Source organism: Toxotes jaculatrix, chromosome 19 (assembly GCF_017976425.1).
Source record: "Toxotes jaculatrix isolate fToxJac2 chromosome 19, fToxJac2.pri, whole genome shotgun sequence".
In the NCBI taxonomy this organism is placed as follows: Eukaryota; Metazoa; Chordata; class Actinopteri; family Toxotidae; genus Toxotes; species Toxotes jaculatrix.
This window is the reverse complement of record NC_054412.1, coordinates 10,226,917-10,250,495: the sequence shown is the minus strand read 5'-3', so window position 1 is coordinate 10,250,495 and position 23,579 is coordinate 10,226,917. Positions and strand designations below refer to the sequence as shown.

General features: G+C 40.3%; 2 protein-coding genes across 7 annotated transcripts; one reads left to right on the top strand and one right to left on the bottom strand.

Moving 5' to 3' along the window:
• Positions 1-365: 365 nt before the first annotated feature.
• Positions 366-15,767, bottom strand: snx9b (sorting nexin 9b). Of its 2 annotated transcripts, XM_041064084.1 has the most exons (19): positions 15,481-15,767; positions 13,673-13,759; positions 12,582-12,656; positions 11,391-11,516; positions 10,475-10,552; positions 9,187-9,349; positions 7,077-7,215; positions 6,530-6,614; positions 6,114-6,239; positions 5,900-6,017; positions 5,650-5,780; positions 5,334-5,437; positions 5,090-5,193; positions 4,821-4,898; positions 4,510-4,586; positions 2,858-2,947; positions 2,278-2,392; positions 2,091-2,182; positions 366-1,927 (listed from the first exon to the last, which is right to left on the bottom strand). In XM_041064084.1, the coding sequence occupies exons 1-19, from the start codon at positions 15,490-15,492 to the stop codon at positions 1,880-1,882; spliced, it is 1,848 nt and encodes a 615-aa protein (XP_040920018.1). In that variant the 5' UTR covers positions 15,493-15,767; the 3' UTR covers positions 366-1,879. The 2 variants fall into 2 exon arrangements, with proteins under 2 accessions (XP_040920018.1, XP_040920019.1); XM_041064085.1 differs by lacking the exon at positions 10,475-10,552 and having other exon boundaries at positions 15,481-15,764.
• Positions 14,528-23,430, top strand: moxd1l (monooxygenase, DBH-like 1, like). 5 transcript variants are annotated; one of them, XM_041064089.1, is made up of 14 exons: positions 14,528-14,875; positions 16,364-16,498; positions 18,048-18,268; positions 18,472-18,618; positions 19,463-19,615; positions 19,897-19,980; positions 20,226-20,381; positions 20,511-20,613; positions 20,932-21,104; positions 21,199-21,281; positions 21,528-21,624; positions 21,773-22,023; positions 22,134-22,230; positions 22,669-23,430. In XM_041064089.1, the coding sequence occupies exons 3-14, from the start codon at positions 18,080-18,082 to the stop codon at positions 22,825-22,827; spliced, it is 1,692 nt and encodes a 563-aa protein (XP_040920023.1). In that variant the 5' UTR covers positions 14,528-14,875; positions 16,364-16,498; positions 18,048-18,079; the 3' UTR covers positions 22,828-23,430. The 5 variants fall into 5 exon arrangements, with proteins under 5 accessions (XP_040920023.1, XP_040920022.1, XP_040920024.1 ...); XM_041064088.1 differs by lacking the exon at positions 14,528-14,875 and adding an exon at positions 15,682-15,815; XM_041064090.1 differs by lacking the exon at positions 14,528-14,875 and adding an exon at positions 15,775-15,815 and having other exon boundaries at positions 16,326-16,498.
• The last annotated feature ends 149 nt before the right edge of the window (positions 23,431-23,579 follow it).

Sequence of the window (23,579 nt, the reverse complement as noted above, 5' to 3'; positions counted from 1 at the left end):
AAAAATGAATGCATTGTATGCAATCTCCCCGGCTGGTGACTTTATGCGGCCTACATATTCAGCTGCACCTGATGGCAGTGAAAGCTGAAAGTGGGGTAAAAGAGCTCTTTCACTTCCTCCACTACAAGTCTGCACAAACACACTCTTTGACCCCTCGCGCAGGCTGCCGACTCATTCTAATTCCGATCCATCTCTACGCAAAGAATCTGCTGGTGCGAATAAGGGCTTTACTGTGAGAACATCTGAGAATGCGTAGTGTGTTGTACACTCTGAACCATACAGAGGACAAGGTTTCTTTCAAACACACACATACACGCACACACACACACAAAAAAAAGGAAAAAAAAAAACAAATCAAGTCCCAGTGAATACAAATCATTGTTTAATAAATCAAACAGAATTTTTGCTCCTCTCTGAGTTGCACTGTATTGAAAATACTTCTATACATAATATCTCAATGAAAGGTCCAATAGAATATATATTTATATATATATGTATATATATATGTATATTTTTCGTGTATCACGTGATAGGAAACAGTGAACAAGATTAGAGACTGATTGAAAACTGGGCAGTGAAAAGCAAGAAAGAAAAACTGCATACATGACATAATCCATGGCTTGACATAAACTCAGCTCATAGTACAGATTCTTAGAGTAACATTACTGTTACGCCTTCATATAAAACACCGTGATCTGGTCAAAAAAAAACACACAAAAGGACTGAACTGGGAAAAAAAGAATCATGTTCGGCACAGTCCACAGATAAGTGATTCACCACTGACTTTTGGCTTAAATTTACAATGCGTAAAATAATGAACCCCAACCCTTGTATCATTTATCGTACATTTTGTCTTCTGTCCTAAAATGTAAACTGCAGTGTCACAGTACACAGGCTGGGGGGCAATTAACTCAAGTTTCTTCTGTCTTCCTAAAGGGGCAAGGCACATGAGCAAGACAGGAAGGAGGTGGAGCTTCCTGTTAGCTTTTGAGGAAGTGCAGGATGAAAGAGGGCTTGGCACTGCCAGCAGTGGACATACAGAGGACACACACTCTGCCTTTGCCAACTCTTCCAAGACTGTTGGATTCTTAAAGGAATGCTCCACTCTTTCTGAACAATGATGTTGGGGCGACTCTTGCACACTTACAGTGTTTATAGATGCACAAATAACTCCAGTAAACTCAACATTGGCTGAGAAAGAGACAGTAAAGCTCTGATATGCTGTCAAAGCCACTTTTAGAAAATGAACTCTCTGGCTGTCCCTTCTGACAGGAGGGAGAATGGCTTTGGTTTTTCTAATCAGTACATCGCTACATGACTGTGCAGATAACAGTTTTGCTACATGTGTAGATCATTTCCTTTACTTTTTTTTTTTAAACACAGGACAGAATTTGAAAAACTGTAGAGTATTGCTTTAAAATAATGCGAGCACAGGCCTAGCTGTGCAGAAACTGGACTTGTGTCACGTTGGGAGAGCTCTGGGGAATGACTCATGCAATGAAGCAATGCGCAGTCACAAACTGTGACTTGGATGTTTACTTCCCGTGTCACAAGATCTGGACCATAGACAGTGGACAGGATGTGTGTAGATAGTGTGTCTTATCGTGCTCTCATTGCTGACCCTAAAAACCACTAGTGCCAAAGCCTTTTCAGATACTGCACATGCTCATAAACCGCTCAGAAACTGGCGGACATAACGTAACACCATGAGCTGGGACTGTTGGCACGAGCAGCAAAGGAGAAGATGAGGTAAGTGCAAAACGGAGAAAGAAGTGAAACTTAAATTAAAGGGAGGGAAAAGGACGTAGTATAAGCAACAATATTTTGGATGTTGAGCTGGTTTAACTCTTCTTGTCTTGTAGTGCGAGACTGAAGGCTTTCACATTGTAGTGAACTGACTGTGTGCTTGTCTCAGCTTTGCAGCAATCTGTGGAAAAGAAAAACTAGCATGAATATAAAATCAGAGGGTAGTCGAGATGGTTTGCTATGCAGGGACTACGCAGTTGATCCCCAGGTAATAAGGCAACAAAAAGGAGGGACCGCTCTTGACTCCATTTACTGTGATAGATGGTCGATAAAAATGTCTTTACCGTCTCGTAAAACTTGACTTGCTCCTCCAGGTACAACTGCATGACCCGGTTGTAGTCATAGATACGGTTGCTATGGAAGTGGTTCATCTCGGCTGAAGCAGAAAAAAGACGAGAAACAACAGATATCAGGCAGCATGTCATGGTGAACCGCACTACTTCAGTGCCTACGGCTGAAAGAGTGTGGTACCTTGTAAAGCGTAAGACATGGTGCTGACTCGCTTCGCCATGGTGACTTTGTCCTGAGGGGTAATTTTACTGGTGGCCACCAGCTTGTCGGCCTCCTTCACCTTGTCTATGGCTGCCTGCGAGAATCAAAAATAAGCAAACAAGAGCACGGGAATCTTCAGTTACATTGTGTAACGACAGAAAATCATTTAACTCTTAACTGGACTAGGCTGTGCCAGCTCTTCGTAAATTTGCTTTTAATTTCGATCAAGATTCAAGTCAGACGTGTCAACATGTTGTATTACCTCTTTTACTCATCAGTCTAAAACTGGCAAGCTAACATTAACTTTGTCATTTGGTTGAGTTAGCTACGCAACTGTTAACACCTGGCAGTTACTCAGTGGAACAAAACAGATTGTTCTTCTGTTTTGTGTGCTGCAACCTATTTTAATTTAGAAATGGGTAAACCTCCACTTACTGAAAACTTGGGCCACGGTTTGACCTTTACAGCTATGCAACCAGTTCATGCTGCAGAACCATGTGCCCTTAAAACTTAACTCTAAGGTATAGATACATCCCATTTAGTTTGTTTTCCGACGTACCTTATGGACTCCAATGGTGTCCGGGAAGCATCCAAGAAGACCCTTATATTCATTGTTTGTCTCCATGAGGAAGTGGAGGTCTTTCTTGGGCTGAAAAAGGAGCAAACACAGAGACAAACAAGAATGATAAATGTAAAAGGAAAAGGGGGATACTCTCAAGTATCTAAATTTGGGACAAAAATGACAAATCCAGATGAGGAAATAATATTAAAACGGATTTGAAACTGATAAGATACAACACACGGAAACATGAAGTCATTGGAGTTTAATTTTAGAACAACTGCCTAGCTCAAACACATATATCACAAATGGATTCAGCTAAACATCCAGTGTCATGACTAGCCCCTAAGGGGGCTGTTTTAGGGAATCCTTTTATGTTCTCATCTCTTTTGTGGACTTTTGAACTCTTGTTTATAGTTCCTGTTTTATTTTGAAATCACTGGCCCTTGTGTATCTTGTCTTGTTCTACTTCCTGTCTTTGTCTTGTTTCCCTCCTTTTGTGATGGTCTGCCCCACCCTAATTGGTTTCACCTGTTGCCCATTGTCTGGTGTATTTAAGTCTCGTTATTTCCCTTTGTCCTTGTTGGTTTGTCTGAGTTCCATGCCTGTTCCCTGCCTGTTTTCATGCCTGTTTCCATGCCTGTGTCGATACTCAAGTCTGTACCTGAGTCTGTGTCTTCCCCGTGTTTGATCCCGTACATGTGCCTTGCGTTTTTTCCCCACCTGATGGACTTACATTGGTTCCCTGTTTTCAAGTAAGGACTTTGTAGTAAGGACCCTGGACTCTTCCAATGATTTTTGGTTAATTAAAAGACTTTTAGTTCTACCTTTCGGCCTGTCTTGAGGGTTTTTTGCATTTAGGTCCTAGTCCTTGCTCCCCATCATAACATCCAGTAAGACAATGAACAGTGAGTTGGTGAAGGAATAAAAACACAGAGAGATTAAAAAACTTCAATGTTTTCATTATCCTTGAATTTATAATGAAACTCTATGCAGCCTGTGGGGACAATGCAGCAGATAAACGGCACTGTTTTTAGCCTTTTGGCTCCTGAGATGAATCCATGTCTGTAAACTATCACAGACAATGCTAAACCAGTCAGTCAGTCAGTCAACAACTCTACAGGTGTACTGACAAAGTGTCAGCACAAGCTTACCAGATGAATCCTCCTCCCTCTGGAAGCTGCTGGGACATCACAAAAAAGCCCAGGTTTGATTTTATTTTAACACACCACACTGATCAGACGAGACAGAGTGTTCAGCTAGGCCATATTCAAATGGTAGGTCAAAACAAGATTCAGGAAATACAAGATGTAAGTTTGCTGTGACCTCTTCTTTTACAGATACAGACTTCATGTGAAGGACGCTGGGTTAAAGGGGTTATTATAACACCACAGCTAGGCTGTAAACAATGACTGCAAGCAGGAAATGTTTGCAGATTTTGTAAGATTGTTGTGAACTGAGAGGGTGAACACACAACAATGTGGTTGATAAAAAGACCTAAAATAAAATTCAAGACCTTTGACACACCAGAGGCCAGAGACAGTGTTGCTGTTTGGGTGAGAATAACAGATGAACATAAAGGAAACACTAAAGATGGCTAAAGATTTACCCTCAGAAAGAGAACAGAAGGCAGAGACAGTTCTGTAACTTACCTGCTCTGCAACCATCTGAGCTATCTCCTCGTACGTCTTCCCTGCTGCTGTCATGGCATCAGTCAGGGTTGACTCACCTGAGGGATTACAATATGTCATCATCTTCATGTTTCTAAAGAGCATGTGTTTGTCAGTTCGATTCAAAACACATTTCCACATAATGAATGACTGTATAGTAAACTGCATCCACTTCTGCTGTTACCATTGTGATTATAACAAGTGTTGACAACAGCAGCCATTTGAAGGTGTTACCAAAGGCAGCAAACTGAAACAACAGAACTAGCATTTGATGTCTTATTTGTGTCCGTTACCTTGGTATCCACTGCTGGTGAAGACAGAGGACAGGTTTTGGAAGGCTTTGCCAATTCTCTGGTATTCTTTTGGCAAAGCTGTGGAAGAAAAGAAATCAAACATGAACAAACACACACACACACACTGTGGGAATAAAGTTTAACCAAGTTGACAAAATACTACACATTATGAATCTTCCTTTAATATAAACAGTAATTACTGTTCAGAGCGCAGGTGTGGCCTGTGTGGGGTAAAACAATTATTTAGCTTCGGGGCAGCGTATACGTACGGCCTGTACATCTCTTCCAGTGCTCGTGTCCCACTGTGAGGATTTCCTTCACTCCGTCATCCATGGCTTTGGTAAACCTGCTGAACTGCTCACATTTCTGTTCCCTGTGGACGAGGAGCACACGTACTGAACACACAGTAAACCATTGCTGTAACATTCATTAACACACATATTAATGCACACAAGTTATGCCATTGCCTTTCGAGCCATGGTTTTCTATTTGTATAAGTTTGACTAAACTCACACTTCCACAGGATCTAGGTCTGTAGCTTCAGGCTCTATTGTGGAGAAGATCATCACTCCCACTGTCTCGTCCTTCTCCGCTTTTCTCTTTCCCGTCTTCCAGTCCTGCACAAAATCAATCACTTATTTTACACAATAAAGGAATAAAATCCCAAACCAAACTTTCCATAATCACAGATCATCTTAGTTCTTCACCCTAAGATAAAAAGTCTATGCCACTGAAATAACTGCAGGCACTTTCAGTCCTCCAGTAATACAGTCTTTAAGTAGACATACTTTAAGATCTAGAGGGAGAAGAAGGAGGAGGTATAGCAAACCTTCTCATCCTTGTAGGTGAGGAAAAGCTGGAAAACTTCACTGCTGGAAACAACCGGGTGCCTGCACATCCTGGTCATCCAGCCCTGCAACCGTTCCATACGCATCTTAATAAACTCTTCTTCAAAACGCCCTGTAATAGAGGGGAAGACGCAAAGAAACAGATTTCATTTACATATTGAGCTTAGCGATGTTATCTTCTTTCTAAAAAGATGTGTTTTACATTTGTTGTTCGTAGAATCAAGCGCTCACCTGTCACCTGCTTGTCTGGTAAAGAGGGGATGGGGATGGCTGACCCGAATTTATCCAGAAGCCTCTCATACAGCCAATCAAAGTGCTTGTATCTGTGATTGACTGGTCGGTTTGTGGTCTGCAATTATTTGGTGTTGGTCAGTGTCTAAACTCCACTTTAGTTCAAATCGAGTTTAAAAAGATTAAGGGTCTGAAAATGCTGTCAGATACTTACACTGGGTGTGATTTGGTACTCAATGTAGCTCTTGAGGCCGTACATCTTTGAGCCTTTCTTGGGATCAGCCACTACACAGTCTAGCTGAGTTTCTGGGTAAGACCACACGGGACCAACTTCTCCCATCTAAGCATGAAAAATCAGGTTTAGAGACCTGGCACTCTGTACTAACCCTAACCCTATGCCATAAAAACATAGATCAAGCTGGCAAAAAGAGGAAATCAAGTCAGACCACGTTGTAATACTATTAATACAATGTAGGAAGTACAACATCTTTCACTTCAATATTCTCTCTGAAATAATGTCTCTTATTTACAAAATGACAGAAAACCTCCATGTTCTGTGGTTTATGGTAATATATCATACTGTAATTAGATCAGTCAGGCAGGATGCACAGATATACAGAGATAACCTACATAGATTGGGAGCTTGTCTTTGCCCTTAGCAAGCTGTTTGCATAGGAGGTAGAGCTCTGGACCAGACTTGGAGAACCCAGGGAACCTGCCCAAAGAGAAGTGACAAAGTTGTGATTGTTGGTGGTCTTGATCTCTCTCTCTCTCTCTCTCTCTCTCTCTCTCTCTAAGTCTTCTAGGCTGAGGAGTGAAATGAAATTCTCAAGAAAGCCTCAAAGAAGCTTTCTGTGGCCATAATTAAGTCGCAAGAATCAAAATACTACCACCATTAACAACAGACACTTTTATATTGTGGTCCTTAGTGTTTGTGGCTTTTAGAAGGAAGTGAACGTTAATGCTGATTCAAGCAGAAATAAAAGACAAAGTGTGGCTTGTTCCAAAGGATAAGAATTCAGTGTGCAATCATGATGTACAACAAATTCAGTGAGTCTTTTCAGGCACTGTACAGATTTTGTCTCCTCAAAGATTTTACAACCAACAGCACTGTTCTGCCGATCCATTTTTATGTCAAACAAATCCTCATTTGTTACTGTCTCTTATTGAGTCTTACTTGTTGAGGGAGATTTTCATCGATGTTGCGTGAGCTCCACCTCTCTGCATTGCTCCACTGTCTCCAGATTCTGACTCGGCATAGCCTCCAGTGGACTTCATGTCATCCCACTCGTCATCCCACTCATCATCCTCCGCTCCTGAGGCCAGATACAGGAAAGCTCAGTGGTTAGTTTTAAAAATCACAGACACAAGAAAAAACACATTCTGTTCAGCTGTGCAATGTGTTCAACAATACTGCTGTTCTATGAGTAAAGATGTTTCCCATTACAAGAAGTAGACTGGTTTCAAAATAGTTCATACATGGAACCAGTTCTCAAATTCCATTCCTACTAAAGAAATGACATGATTTGTAATGGATAATTTTCTGAAGAGTTGTGCACTTTCAAAATGAGAATTGAAAGCAGATAAAAATAACATACACAGAAGGTGATCCAGACCTTGTAGTGAAAGGCAGATTGAGATATTCGCTGGTCTGAATGCTGCCCCAATCAATCAGAGAAAATATTTCCACACATAGTACAACTAGCAAGTAAGGAAATAATTGATGGTACTGAGTGTATTGTACTGCCCTACAAAGGCCAAAATGCATTAACTACATATTCGCTCAAAACTGAGAGAATTGTTTTTTCATACACAATATTAGTATGACACAGAAACATATAATTTCAGAGGGGGAAAAAATGTTTGAAAAACTTGCAGACAAACAAAGCACATAGTTAAGTTTCCAGTTCACCTGTCAGATGGTCTGTCTAAGCAGCTGTCATTCTGTCTTTAGTTAGTGCTTTGCATATATCAGATGAACAATATCATCGCACTCTCACATTTCAGAGGTCAGTAACAACTGGCACTTTCCTGCGTCACAATAATGCTAATATAGTGTTAATGTCAAGAATCAAACTGAATGCCTCAAACACATGCTCTTACAAATGTCAATCATTTCCTAAAACTATTTGCTAGTAGCCATCAGTCTTCGTGAGTACCTATAGCCAGTCCACACACAAAAATGAGGAAAAAGCTTCCATCAGGCAATGCACGGGATACCTGTGTAATCGATAAGGTAAGGATATGGGTAGATGTCTTTGGCAAGAGAGAAAGAAAGGAAAAGTCTGTTAATTCCTCTGCTCCTCATTTATCCCTTCTGTTCTCTTTAACAAAAACAACTGGAGAATTTAAAAAACAGGTCAAGTAATTTATCCTTCTGAGTCATGCGTGAGACTAACTTTTCCATAGTCTGGCAAAAACAGAACCATGACTTGATGGTCCTGTCCACATACCGGAGCATCTCTGCGGAGGGACTGGCCAGAAACTGATCAGTCACTGGATGAAATATCATTTGCACATAATAACTGCTTTGAGTTCCAGGTTTGAGGATTTACTGTCTATTGTCAAGGAATTTCAGTTAGTATCAAGTTAAGACATAGATCTTTTTACTTAGTATTCCAGAGTATAAAGAATCTTATTTTTCTATGATGGAAAACCATCTGGTACTCCTGCTGAGCATTAAATGTTTGTTCAAGATTTAAAATAAAATTTTAAAGTTGCTGATAATTTTATCTTCTCAAACATTCAGTACGTCTTCTATTTTTCATCCAAACAGATACCCTTAAGCAAAAGCCTGGGGAACTGGATTGCGGTCAAAAAACTGAAACATTTACACAGGATTTGGACTAAAACACTGAATATTGTGGGATGTACCGTAGCAACCTCTGTGACATCTGAAATAAGCATCCAAACAGAAAGCCGATTCTGACATTTGACTCTGCTGTTATAAATATGCAACACAATTGCCACAAAAGCCACATAATCTAACTGTGTTGCAGTGCAGTGTCACAATATCTTTCTTAACCTGATTACTTGATGAATTGAGCTCACACCTGCAGAGGGCTTAGCAGTAAGTCTTGGCTTTAAAGAACAACCTCATCCACTGCAGCCATTTCTATTCTACCCCCGTCCTGTCCCTACATTTACATTTTTATAAGCAAACTATCTGCAAACAGTAATAGTGATGTCAGTTATCATAGTGGAAGTACAATCACAACCATGAAACTTACAATTTCTAAATGACACAAGATTCCAACCATGGTTGCAAACTGAAAAGCTATCCTTACCTGGGCCCTGGTAAGCCTGGGGGTGGCCCTGTGATATGGAGGCCCAGGGGTCAGCAGCACTCTTCCCAGTCTGCGTGCCCTCCGGATTTGACGCCCAGTTGTTGTTGGAGCCCCCTGAGGGGTCTGCGTTCCACACCGACCAGGGATCATTACCGTTACTAGCCTGGAAGAGACGAGAGAGAGAGAAAATGTGAAGTATGGGGAGTGAGAGGAAAGAGAGAGAACGCAGAGTGGCATCCAGCCTAGTTTGGAGTCTGTTTAATGAGAAGCTGACAGTAGTCTGAAAACAACGTGCTTTGTCAAACACATGAAGCAGAGCTGGCCTCTAACAGGGAGTCTGTTAAGATAATCAATCAACTTGTCGGTGAGAGTGTGGTTTGTGATATAAAATAAATGCTGCTTAACACATGCACTAACTACAAATTTAAAAATAATACAAAATATTGCATATTTGAAAAAGCAAATGCTGTCTCAAACATTCTCAAGTCTCAATCACACTTTTTTTTTTTTTTAACAGTACTTGCAGGCCGAAAACGCAACTACATGCCATGCTTGCAAGGCAGGCACATACACAATTCTAAACACTTGTGGGTATAGGCATGCAACAGAGTGAGAATGTGCCTTTCGTGGGTTGCATATCTTGATGATAACCAAACAATGAGCTGCCTGAACACAGAACTAGTGCAGTGACACTAAAGACACCATATAATGCGCATTTGCATAAAGAAACCAGTAGTTTCAGAGCAAATTGCTGCAATGACATAGCAAAGTAAAACACACGGGTGCAGTGAGGAACAACACTCCAACAGCACAGTCTGGATTTAACAGCACCTTTACTGTACAGTAAACATTTCATTCAGAAACTCAGTCAAGGTGGCATTTTAAAAAAAAAAAAACTGATGTTTGTGAGATTCTGCTCACCAGCTGCAGTAAATGCATGTGTTGTGGTCAAATGATTTGCCAGTGTGATTTATCAATTACATGTGAGATATCAGAATTATTGATCTTTAAATGCTTTCACTGTAGTGCTGATTTAAACGATTTAGATGGAGGGTGTGGAAGCTGATTGGTGACAAATGAGCGTCGATGTTTCTGTACTGTGACATGAGGTGAAAGCAGAAGATGAAATCATGCTTTCTTCAGGCAGTAGGAGTAGGAGGGGGAATTTGGCAAAGCAGACCAATCAGAGAGGAGGGGGGGGGGGGGGTTTGGGGCAGACACTGGGTGAGTGTGGGAGGGCTTGGGTTCATGCCTCGGGCCACGCCCACCACCCCCAGGTGGCGGTTACCTCATCAGGGGACGAAAGGTAGGGGGAAACTGGGGTGTCAGGGGTGTCCGGCTGGGGACTCAAGCCCCCAGCATCCACCTTGAGGGGGAAAAGAAGGTGACAACATCACAAAGCGCCAGAAGTGAGGATTTATGGGATGGGTTAAAGTGATGCTGGTTATAGATGTGTGTGTGTGTGTGTGTGTGTGTGTGTGTGTGTGTGTGTGTGTGTGTGTGTGTGTGTGTGTGGGTGGAGGGGGAGAGAGAGAGAGAGTGAGAGAGTGAGAGAGAGAGGGGGCGAGAGAGAGAGAGTGAGAGAGAGAGTCAGAGAGGGAGAGGGAGAGGGGGGGGAGAGAGAGAGAGAGAGAGAGAGAGAGAGAGAGAGAGAGAGAGAGAGCAATAAGAACGATGGCTGACACATTTCCTGCCTTGACTCAACCACTTACTCCGCAATTTTCTACTAATCCAGCAGTACGCTCATTTTTGTGGAACTTCCTGTCTGCTAACGAGAAACAAAATCTCACTGTTAGTAACTCTCTGTTCCATTCTACAAGAGCTAAAAATTTGCGTCAGTTATAAATGACATGACCACAGTGACTATCTTCAACAGCAGCTGCTCTCACTTCTGCATCTCTGGGGTTCGCACAAGCTCCATGAACGTCAGCAAAACAGTCATCCCTGACTTCTGCTTTTTTCCTTTTCCTTCAGCATCACCCCATCACACACGTTCTGAAGGGGGAGGACGGGAACATGGCAGGTGTGATGTGCTTGGTATTATTGTGTATATTTACACTCACTTCCCCAGCACAGGCCTTGTAAAGTCAAGGGTGCATGTTCATGTTATACTCTGACAATAAATAAAGAGACAGAAACGGGCATTTGATTTGATACCAGCATGAGTTTAATAAACCCAAACCTTCATTAGGTGAGTGTATTACCTGGTTTTGTGCAGGTGTTGATGCAGGAGCATAGGCATCAAAGAAGGACAGGTCAGTAGCTCCAACATTTCCTACACTTGGAGTAGGTGCAGTGGTTCCTGCTCCTGATGGAAATGGCTTACTGAACTACAAAGGATAAAAGACAAAAGGAAGAAAGACAAAAACAGTCCCATTAGAAAAAAAAAACAATCTCCAGATATTCCAGATCGATCTGATGACTTTTAAAGGTACATTCTTCTGTGGTAATCTGATCGTGTCTCCTTGGCATTCCTTGGCTTTGCAAACTGGCTTTTTAACTTCTTCAGTTTATCCAAAGTGTGAAGGAACTCGTGGGTGACACTTTAATTTACACATCTGAATTTGCTTTACTGTTTGCCAGTATAAAAATTCCACAGCTAATCCTGTGGGCAATTATTTTTAGTATGAGCATCCTTTGATTATTGCAGAGCTCATTTTTACCAGTAGAGTGCAGTGAAATAGGCTGCGTCCTGATGTTTTTCATTACATATTACATAAGAAACAAGTGCATTTGTCATCAGTGGGTTTTTATGATTTGGACACCGAATCAAAACATTCTGGGGCAGCTGGAGAGGTAACTTAAGGTCAGACAAACACACACATCCACATGAGATTGTTTGCAGAGTTAAGCATATTATCAGTCTCTCTCTTGTACACACACAGACACTACATTGCTAAATGTTGCTGTAAGTGGTGTTTAGAGTGAGGCTAAACTGCTAAACAGACTACATGAACTTTACTTCAAGCTCTTTCTCTGTCTCTTTGTGAATGTCTTCAGAGTGAATCATATCCCCACGATGAAGTCAGAGCTTTTGGATCAAACTGGACACACACACACACACACAAATGCCCTAATCAGCAAAACCCTGAAGGAGGCACATCCTGTTGTGATTTTACTTTCAGGCAAAAGGCTGCACCACAGTACGCAGTCAAGGCAGTGACATATCTGTATCTGTGATGAAGGGTATTATACTGATTGATGCATTGAGAGGTTGCTGAATGTTAAATATTTGTTTGTGCTCTGACATGGACATATTGTGCATCTTGACCTCAAAGTGTGATAGCAGGTGGCTTTGTTGCTTAATGTTCTGGAGGTAAACTGAAAGTGCCTTGTGGGAAATGAAATGTCTGTGGTGAAATCACCACCACACACTAAGCGACTGCCTGGCTTACCTCGATGTAGTCTTCTGGCACCAGTCCAACCTCCCCTCTGGAGTTCTGTGCTTCAATCCAGCCTCCTCCGATATTCTGAGCGAGACCGAAAACGACGTGTTAACATGGATGACTGAGACTGGCTCGGGCCAGTCACAAAAGACCAGGTCAATAGGTATCACCACATTAAAAGGAAACCTCAGAAAGTGTTTAACATGACACTGATCTGATTACTCTAAAATCAGATTATTCCTGGTCTTTCAGCAGTATTTTGAATGATGGTGCAGCATAGAATCCTTTTGAGCATTTGGACTCAAAGCAAGAGCACAGGCTTTGCTGTGGGCAGGAGTTTAATCTAAGTATATTATTAGTAAAATGTTAACTATTGCAATTAAGGAAACCAGGCTTCCCTTTTACATGTTGTTTAAGAATTCAGATTGGGGCAAACATCTGACAATAACCAGGTTATCCAAGTGTCTGTAAACACACTGAATGTTCCCAGCACAAATTCCTGCACAGTCAGTTTGTTTTCCTGATACAGAAGGTCCTGACAGGTTCAAGACAGACTTTGATTTGAAAACTATGTAGGTCAGCACACAGCTAGTGACCTTTGAACTGTTGGCAACTGCCTGTAATGACATCATATTTGCTCCCTCTTTTTTTCCCCCCATTTCTTTCCTTCCTTCCTCTGTACGTGTTTGTGACACTCGGTGTTTATAGATAGCCTGAGATCATGTGAGTGGGACCTTTACAGGATTGGTCATTTTCAGTAACAAAGTTATAAGGAAGAGCTTCATGAACATTTATCTAGAGGCTAAACTACACAATGATATTACAGTTAACTAGGCAGAAATTAAGATTAAGAGAAATTAAATAGAAACATTAACTAAAACTTTGAAGTATAAGCTGGTAAAATTATTTAGGTTAAACATGTCTAAATTTTCTGTTTTCTACAGTGCAAGTCATGACAACAGTTAGGTCCAAATTGATGCTTGATAATCACATTTACACAATTGCTCTGCCTGCTGAGAGTACTGCGATCGGGCACACAGCATCTTCTAATGCTAAATATACAGGAGGTAGAGGAAGGCTGTAATGCTGTATGGATTTACCTGATTGGTTATAGTGACTGTCTCGCCTTCTTTCACTGTCAGTTCGTTGTTTCCAGGCTCAGCTGTGAAGTCATATAAAACCTGTGCCTGATAAAAAAAAAAAAGGAAAAAAAACACACACACACACAATGCTTACTGTATGTTCGATGGGCACATGTATGTGCATGTGAAAATAGAAATCAACACACCCAATAACACCCTCAGCAGTTTAACTCTTGTGGAGTGGAATAAGGGCACATGGAAACAGGCCAAACTAGTTCCTCTGGACTTGTTATGCTGACTCTTAACTAGGTACCAGTATCAACCAAAAACAAGGCCAAGAACCATCATTTTACCTGGTTCAGTTTAATACAGGAGCCTGAGGTTCTTCTCACACTGACCCACATCTACTAACATGCCCTTCCCCACATGTTTGCACACACACACACACACACACACACACACACACACACACACACACACACGCACGCACAGTTACAGACATTAAACCATGAGAAGTCCTTAGAATAAAAAACTATTCTGAAGATGTCTTCGCTTTTGACAGTTCACTTCATAACTGATTTTTAGGCCTACCCACTTATTGATTTCCATACATTTGACTATCCAAATTCAGGATTTGGATTGCTAGTTCTTATCCAAACTATACCAGTTTGGACAAGAGTCAGCATGCCATGTGTTATCAAAGCAGCATCAAATAGCATCAAATGCACAGTGTGTGAGTATCTGTGTTCATTAACCAGTGAGGTGGAATGCAAGGCTACAAGGCCTTCCTAGAACAGAGACCTATTTCAGTGTCAGCCTACCACCTCCCAGGAGTCAAAGAAGCTGGATGATGTTTTTGAACAGGAACTGTGTAAGAGAGAGAGCCATGAATGTTTCTGGCCACAGCCTCGGCACTGCTGGCTCAGTTATTTATTTTTATGCCGTGAAAGCACTTTGTTTCTGAAGCCTCCAGTCCCTTTAGTTAAAATGGAAACAAATTGTGTCTATGTTCATTGACTCTGATTTTTTTTTTTTTTTTTTTTTAAATGAGTGAGAAGGAGCAGATGTCTTTTTTTTTTTTAACTTTCAACTAGGTAACTGAACTGTTAAGCAGATCTTTGGAGTGGAAAACAGCTGAGTATTTCAATATGTCTTTAAACACGTCTGGAGGCGATCTTTAACTTGGATGGGTAGGAATCTGGAACAAAAATTGTAGTCAAAGTAAGGCACAGATTCACTCATCTATTTCTTGTTATTATAATAGTAATACTGGCTGCTGACACTGTTAATATCAACAGTAACTAAAATAATTACCGTATATCAGTAATCGTAGACCTTTATTAACAATCACCATGCACTGCAGTCTACTTATAATGATGATAAACGATAATCACTCGCACTCACATATACTGTATACTCTGATGTATGAACAAAGCCATATGCATGCTAATGACTACATTTCCCAGAATTCCACGCGGGTAGCAATGACCCGCACTGGAAAGGTAGTAAAATGTCACAAGACACTTTCTTAATGAGACACATTTTCCATGTATAGCAAAAAAAAAACATTCGTTTCACATTCACTGCACACACGTGTTGTAAGCGTCCATTACACGATACTAAACCAAAGTATTGAAATGTTTTTGACTCTTAATGTGAAGCTTATCGAGTGAACCTAATGCGAGAAACTGCAACTCTGCCTCTCCAAGTCCATAGCCCGCAGTTTTCGTTGAAAAAAATAATTTTTAAAAACTGTCAGGAGAAAGCGGAGTACACAGTACACCCGGGTTGACGTTAAAACAGGCTAGAAAAGTTGTCAGACCTACCTTTAGCGCCATTGTCGAAGCATTGATCAATCATTACAAAAACAGGCCCTGTGGTTTTCAGGATTTCCAGTCCTCAGCTGGACATCTCCCCCCGCTGCTTTTCAACTAAAAGCGAAGAAAGCACGGTAATCCCTTCCCGGTGGTGAGCCGCCGCACCGCAGGCGTTTAACACGCTACTAAAAACAGTTTTCTCTTTAAAAACTCAAAAGCCTGGAGAAAAGAAAAAAGACGGTGGGAACCGGACGGTAGTTCAGGGCGACTGTAAATTTGAACCGCGGAGAGAGCTGCTGACAGTACGGAGGGAGTGACCTGCACCACGGAGAGAAACCGGAAAGGTAGGCTCGGTCTGATATTACCCTCTAAGAAGTGACTAGTTAAAATATAATGACATGAAATTAGAAAACGGCGGACTGAGGAAGTGAGAGAGGAGTGAGGAAAATATAAGACGCAGATAATAGCATGCATAAAAAACAATACTTATAGCAAATGTTTAAATCGCTAAAACAGAAACTTTATAATCATAGAAACAACCGCAAATCTTGATTCCTCAACAACGTAATGGAAATTTGTAGCTATAAAAAACAGTTGCAGTAACAGTAGCTTCAATAATAATAATAATAATAATAATAATAATAATAATAATAATAATAGGCTAATAGCAACTGTTAAATTGCACATACGCCCAGAGTTAGAAAGACTTTTAAAAAGTAATTTTCTGCTTATTACTAGGCAGATTTCCACAATATAATTACTATTTCCAGAGGCTCCGAAAACATCAGGCTTATTGTTGGTTTTAATTCTGAGCCTAAGCAATAGTCATAAAGTTGTATTATTCTGATCTCAAGGCGGCTACTGTGTGTTTACTGTTGCTGACAACTCACAGCTGGCACAACGGCTCAACTGATGTGTCGGTCGCGAACGAAACGGCTCTTAGAGCCGGGTCTTAGAAGTGAACGACGGGAGTGAGGGAGACCAGAGAGAGAGAGAGCAGCCCCTACAGAGACAACAGGCTGGAAAGGTGAGAAAATGAGTCTCTACAAATAACCTGCACAGTATACACAGTATATACAATAAGCCATACAAATAATAAACATTTGATATAATGTATGTTTTGTACATTAGTAATTCATTTTACACATAACTTTACATTATTTTGGTAATAAGTTAATTTAAGCAACAAAAAAATCAGAGGAGCCACTTGGAAGCCGAAAGAGCCGGCTCTTTTTGGTGAGCCAAGCCATAAGAACCGGCTCTTTTAAAGGAGACGGAATTCCCGTCTCTAAAAGGGAGTGACCCTGGTCTCATCTCTAATGCTCAAGTCGGCCTCTGCTGGGATCAGTGTGTTACTACATTTTAAAACCAATGGGCCATTTAAGTGGTCCAGTATGTGGGATACATGCACTAGTCTAATACTTCGTCTATTATCTAACAAACTGGCAACGGAGTGTGTGCATCTTTTCTGTCCAACTTTCCAAATAACAAATCAAAGCACAAAGACAAAATTTAAGGAAAACTGAAGTGTGCTTGCTTTTGCTGAAAACTGCATGTAATACACAGTAAATACATTCAGATGTCTTAAAAAAGTTTATTGTTTCTGCAATGCTGAGGTTAAAACATGAGGTGTCTTTTGACATGTACAAGCTCAAAGCGGTTGAAATGAGTTAAAGTCACATGAAATGGATTGAAATTTTATGTTCAAATTTGAACCCTGTAGGCAGTTGAATTGTCACTGTGTTTAATTAGTCAATTGAAGTGTAACATATGAAAGCATTCTCATTTGAAATACTAAGGAATGAAAGCGGCAGAAGTGTGAGTTGAACTAACTGATGAAAGCAACAAAATACTTAAGCAGGATATTTTATGGTCACTGTAAATAGTTGAAGTATCAGTTGGTATCTAAGGAGTGACTGCAGCTGAAATGTCAGGATCTGACTATAACACCTAAAGAATCACATTCCTATAAGATGTTTTGCTGGAATCAAATGTTATACATATGAGAAGGTGACAAAGAACGAGAGAGCGGATAACAGGTATACCTTTCATTTTGGCCGGAGTCAGTGAGTCCCTCGTCACCTCCTCATACATCAAACACCTGAGTTCAGCAGTGGTCTCATTTGTCTGTCAAAGGACCCGAACTGGGGGAACAGGTTGACAACGATGAGGGACTAGTTGAAAGGGGATACAGTTTACTGTAAATGTGTGTCCACAGCCATTTTCACTGTTTTCACATTGGTGAATTTTTATATTTAACACTGAGAATAATCTTTGAACAAATCCTTGAGCTTAAAACTAAAGTGAAATTTTGCACAAAAAATCAGAATCTAATTGAGTTCACAGCCAAAGCGCTGTACAGTATTCGTGTTTCCACAAGGCCAAGTGCGAAATGACTGTGCACTTTTTGCCTATATCACCTGAGTTCATCTCGCAGTGCAGGTGTGTCAGAGGAGGGTGGGAGGATATTTGGCAAGTCCACAGACAGTGAGCTCAGTCTGAAGATTTCCAACTTCACAGAGACATCATGCGTTCTCTGCTTCCTTTCCTCTGTCTGTTCCTGGCTGGGACAAAAGGAGTAGGGGCATCGGACCCTACTGTGCCCTTCATGGAGTACCTGGACCAGGACAATCTGGTTTGCCTGAAGTGGGGGTTTGATGATCTACAAGGAAGCATTACATTCATGCTGGCCGTCAACACGACAGGCTGGGTGGGCTTTGGCTTGAGTCCGAACGGAGGAATGAAGGGATCAGATATTGTCATAGGGGGACTTGGACCCAGTGGAAGCTACTTCACAGTAAGCCTATTACCACACTTTAACTACAAAACCGTGTGTTTTATGTTTCCTCCTAACTGGTATATATATCTTTAAATCTTATTGGCAAAATGTCTTGAGTTTAGTTTTTCACGTTCCACAGCGAACATACCACAACAACGATGGTTTTGTTTGCTGATATCAAGCTTTCTGCTGTCTGAGAGTTTTTCTTTTTTATCCAATAGGACCGTTATGCTACAGGGAACTCCATGCCTGTGGTGGATACACAGCAGAGCTACACTCTTTTGTCTATGAATGAAAGGGAAGGTCAAACCATTATGACTTTTCAGAGGTCCATTCAGACGTGCGATGACCAAGACTTCTATATCACTGTAAGACAATATTGGTATTCTCCTTCTACCATATTCTGCATATATGGGGAAAAAATGGGATGGTTGTTTCCTCCGATGAAGTTTTATTTTTCACTGAGTAATGGATGTTTGGTGACAAACAGTGTTGAAATGTTCACACTATATAACATCTGAAAAATGTCAGACTTGTTGATGTCAGACTCTCTGAAACTTTATACAGAGTGAAAGAAAAATTATCAAACAAATAATATAAAACTAAGGAAACCATGTTTCCTAAAGACGGCTATAAGAGGCTGTTGTTTCTATGGTAACCATAGCACTGGCCTCACTTAAATTTTGTTTGTTGTTTAAGACCATGGAGCTTATCACTCCCCTTTTGTTGCGTGTTTTCTTCACCTTTGTGGCTCATTATTGGTAATGCTATAGTCTTTTGTGTTCTTGATCTAATTCCCCATGTAAAGCTCAAGTTTCCTGTTCGTAACCATGTAAACTATGTTATGGGAGTTCTTTTGTTAGGCTCACATGAATTCTGTTCTTTTACAGAGGCTTTTATTGGGTGGTTTCAGATATGAATACAAAGGGCCACAATGAGGCACACAAGAGACACATAATATTGTGTTTTCCATTGAACAGCTGAAATGCTATATGGTTGTGGTAATAAAACCTGGCTGTGCGTGTTGACATGGGTACTTGTCTGCAAAGTCAGAGCATTAAATTGTCTCTGTTCATCACTTGAAGCTTCAAAAGTAACTAGTGTTGTAAGGTAACTAAAGACTTGATTTTTCAGTTTTAGGAACAGCCCCCACCCCCCTTCGCTTTTCTGCTGTATCTCAATTGCTGACTAAAGTTACCGTCTCTCTAACAGGCTCAATCCATTAAGCTGATCTATGCCTATGGCACAACAGATGAGATCACTTACCATGGTGCCCGCAGAGGTACCAAGGAAATCAACCTGCTGAACTATAAGTCCAGGACCACCATACCCAACTCAGACTATCTGAGTGCCACAGTGGACAATGTAAGAATAATTGATAACAGTTTTGAAAATGAGAGACAAGACACATTTATGGGAATTGTTGTGGATTTGAGTGTTTTATCTAATATTTTTTACCCTCTAACTCACTTTTTTTTTTTTACATGTTTTCTATCTAACAGAACTGGGTTACATTACAAATACATTTAATACACAGTCTGAATGACTGAATGGAAATGTGACAAAACTATTCTAACAAGAGTAGTCATCCAAACTAAGACATACACAGAATGTGTTTCACTTACCCTTATCTTTGTTTTTTGCAGATCACCGTCCCCCCGATTCATACTTACTACCACTGCAAGGTCATGAACTTTCCAAACTTAAGTACAAAACATCATATATATCAGGTAACAATCCTTTCTTTATGTTACGATTACCACTCTGATAAAAGTATTTAAAATAAATATCATACATAAATACCATATAGGCAACTGTCATTAACAAATTCTTAGCTGTGGAACAGTAGACATTGTCTAATATAAAACTAGTCTCTAAAGAGAAAAACTGAATATTAAAATGAACTTAAAGCAACATGATTGTCATGTTTAATTTCCTTGTCCCTCTGTACAATATTTCTCCCACTTCACCTCAGATTCAACCGGTGATTGAGCACCATGATATTGTTCATCACATGCTTTTGTACAGCTGCCCCCCCTTTGTGACGCAGCCGTACGACAAGCCGTGCTTCATGGGCGACATAGGGGATGCCTGCTTTGGGGTGGTGGCTGCATGGGGAGTGGGAGGAGAGGTGAGGGAGAGTCAAGTTTTCATGCTCTAGTTCTAGTCCGCTTTTGAATTCCTAGATGTATTATGTTGTAATTTGATGTTGGTGCTTTGCTTGTGCAAACTGAGATCCAGTTTATCTCTGCAACCTCAGGTATTTGAGCTTCCAGAAAATGCAGGTATTCCTATTGGAGGTGGGGACAGTGATATGTTCTACAGACTGGAAATCCATTACAATAACCCAAACCTTGACGCAGGTAAATTCTGTCTTTCTTTTGGGAGCTGCTGTGATAACATATACAGTACATGGATAACTTCAATTCTTGAATTTTGATATTTAAATGTACACATACAATAAATGTCTAATTTTGGTTACAGGTTGGAGATTTATTGATTCTGTGAAGGATTTGAGGAATTTATTGCTACATGCATTGAATGTAGAGCTGAAATGATCAGTTAGTTTCATGCTGTATAAACAAAATACTGGAACATACTGTATGTCTTCTTGTCTTTATTCTGTAGTTGCACATGACCACATATGCAACCTTTTTAAACTTCTGTCTCTCTATATGTAGGCAGGACAGACAGCTCAGGACTAAGGCTATACTATACAGCCCAGCTCCGGCAGCATGATGTGGGCATCCTGACCACAGGTGTGCAGCCGTTTGAGTATATGAACTACGTCATACCTCCAAAAGCCCCTGAGTTCCAAACCTACGGTGTGTGTAATACCTCTCTCTTTTCTCAGGTACGCACTAGTTCAGTATGGATTTCAAATGTCAGGAGTGGTTATTAGAGACAAGTAAAGAAGAATTCTTTGTTCATGATTGTGTTCTTGATAGAATTCTGTGCCCGATCTTCAAATGTTCGCTGTGCTGTTGCACACTCACTTGGCTGGGATGAAAGTCAGAGTTGGCCACTACAGGTAAGAAAGAGGGGATTTGCTTTAGAACAGTCAATGTCTCAGCTGAACATCTGAAAAAATAAGATTTATAATTTGACTGTTAATGTAAAAACAGGGTAACAAATTGTTGGAAGGTAAAATGTCAAATAAAGAATTAGAGTAGTTGTGTTTTGGGATAAAATCCAGAGGTTTGATGCTGATTATTCATTGTACTATTGTTTCCCTATAAATCTAGTGTTTACTCTTCTTTCATACCTCTCTCTGTAGAGATGGAAAGCAGATCGACTTCTTGGGTGTGGATGAAAACTACAACTTCGAGATACAGCAGATTGTCAGTCTTGGAAAGATCAAAACCATTAAGCAGGTCTCCTTTACTTCCTTTCACATATATTATTCACACTTGTTAAAAGGTTGTTTCTGTCTTTAGTGGGGCATTGTTTGTTTGGGCTGTTAAAACTATGTAACATTAATGGTGCTGTATCGTTTATGACCCCACATTACTTGACTTACAGAATGATGAGATTGCAGTGGAGTGCACCTACAACACTGTCAGTAGGACTGGAGTCACTAAGGTGGGTAAACACTATTTAGCCTATAATCTCATTTTTTTATTGCCTGCTACGTTTCATATTTTCCTCCTTCAGATGGGGTTAGGAACCACTGATGAGATGTGCCTGGCCTTCCTACTCTACTACCCTGCGATCGAGATAACCTCATGTGTTAGCTACCCAAATACAATGTCTCTGTCGAATACAAGCTACCAGTAAGACCCGATGCACTGCCTCACTTAACATTTCTGTCTGCTAAGAGTGAATCTATAGCACCAGTTCTGCTGTGCTCTCTGTCAAGTAGCTGCACTCTGATTTCTGACAGGATGTTTGAGGAGACCACTTCAGACCTTGATGAAATTGCTGAGTATCAGAGTTTGCTAAACACCCTACCACAAATTCAGGTGATCTCTTCTGATGACGTAAGTAACTATGAGTTGTTTGTTAGTGTCTTGTCTTCTGCACCTCCGATCACATAAAAGAGACTCATGTTTTGTCGAGGATTTTTTGTTTTTAAAAGACTGAAGTCTTTTAGAGTCCTTGCTCTTGTTCCAGTTTCTTCTGTTATGTTCCTTTTTGTTTATGTATTGTTTATGTAGTTTATTTTCCTTTCCAATACATACAAAAAAATAATGAAGCCTTGACTATTTAAATATGATTTTAATGACACATACAGTATTTTTATTGTTCAGTCTTCTGCTAAACATTTATCTTATGATCATGGACACAAATTCATCTTCCTGTATATGTAAGTGGCATTTAAGTTGAGGTCACTTGCTACAAAGCACACCTTTTGTTTTCTGCAGAAACATGAAAAGAGGATTTAAAAAAAATATACCATACCATCTTTTCTTTTCCAGAGCAACTACACAGTTTATGAAAAAGGCATCATAAGGGAGATGATGAAGACTCCGACTGTCACTTGTCAGAACCCCAACGCTTCAAGCAGACTCTACACTCCTTGGATTCTGGAAACAGCAGGAATAATTCTTTCGCTGCTCTGGATTGCAATAATGTAATGTGGTAGAATGAACAACAGATCCAATCCATTGCAGTTTTGATAATTTAAACAGTTGATCAAATCTCTGTCTGTTGTATGTTCAAGTCTACCAGACAAGGTGTATACCATTTTATATTTGTGTTTCCTATCATTTCATAACATATCTTTTTTCCTTGGTATTAACTTTCAATCAGGGTTTGGGGATCATATTATTCACCAACTGTAGTATTGATTATCATAATAAGATTTACATTGCTATTACTGTAAACTCTGTTTCATAAAAGCACATCAGAGACATGCTAGTTAACTACACACTCAATTTATAGAATTATAAGATATTAAATTATAAGATTTAAAAATGTATGATGGCAAACTTACATTACATCGAGTTAGAGTTTGGACCATGGACTATCCCTTTAATATTTCTGAATGAGTGAGACCATTTTGGGCAGTGTGGCAAATCAGTGACTAAATTGTTTTGTTGTAGTAATGTGTGTTCATAACTGTGTTCATGACTTGCACTAATGATTGTTGATTATTAAGTTATATAAAAGAGCCAATCACTTAATAACCACTAATGCAATAATATATGTATCCGGAATAAAATATTAAAGTGGTGTCATCAGAAGTTAAAAACAAAAGTGGATGCATGTGACACTGAAGCAGGTACAGAAGGTCTTAAGTGGCAGAAGTAGCAGTGACGTTACTACACCAGTAGGAGGCAGCACTGTACTGAACCGTGCCAAGTCTGCCGGAAAGAAGAAGAGGAAC

Bases quoted from the DNA above. Each gene is read 5' to 3' on its own strand.
- moxd1l (XM_041064086.1), top strand. From the start codon at position 17,999: ATGCGTTCTCTGCTTCCTTTCCTCTGTCTGTTCCTGGCTGGGACAAAA. The intron at 19,616-19,896 runs GTAAGAATAATT...TGTTTTTTGCAG, and splicing joins TGAGTGCCACAGTGGACAAT to ATCACCGTCCCCCCGATTCA. The intron at 21,625-21,772 runs GTCTCCTTTACT...CTTGACTTACAG, and splicing joins AGATCAAAACCATTAAGCAG to AATGATGAGATTGCAGTGGA.
- snx9b (XM_041064084.1), bottom strand. The intron at 6,018-6,113 runs GTAAGTATCTGA...AAATAATTGCAG, and splicing joins AGTACCAAATCACACCCAGT to ACCACAAACCGACCAGTCAA. The intron at 2,183-2,277 runs GTACCACACTCT...TTTCTGCTTCAG, and splicing joins CATGTCTTACGCTTTACAAG to CCGAGATGAACCACTTCCAT.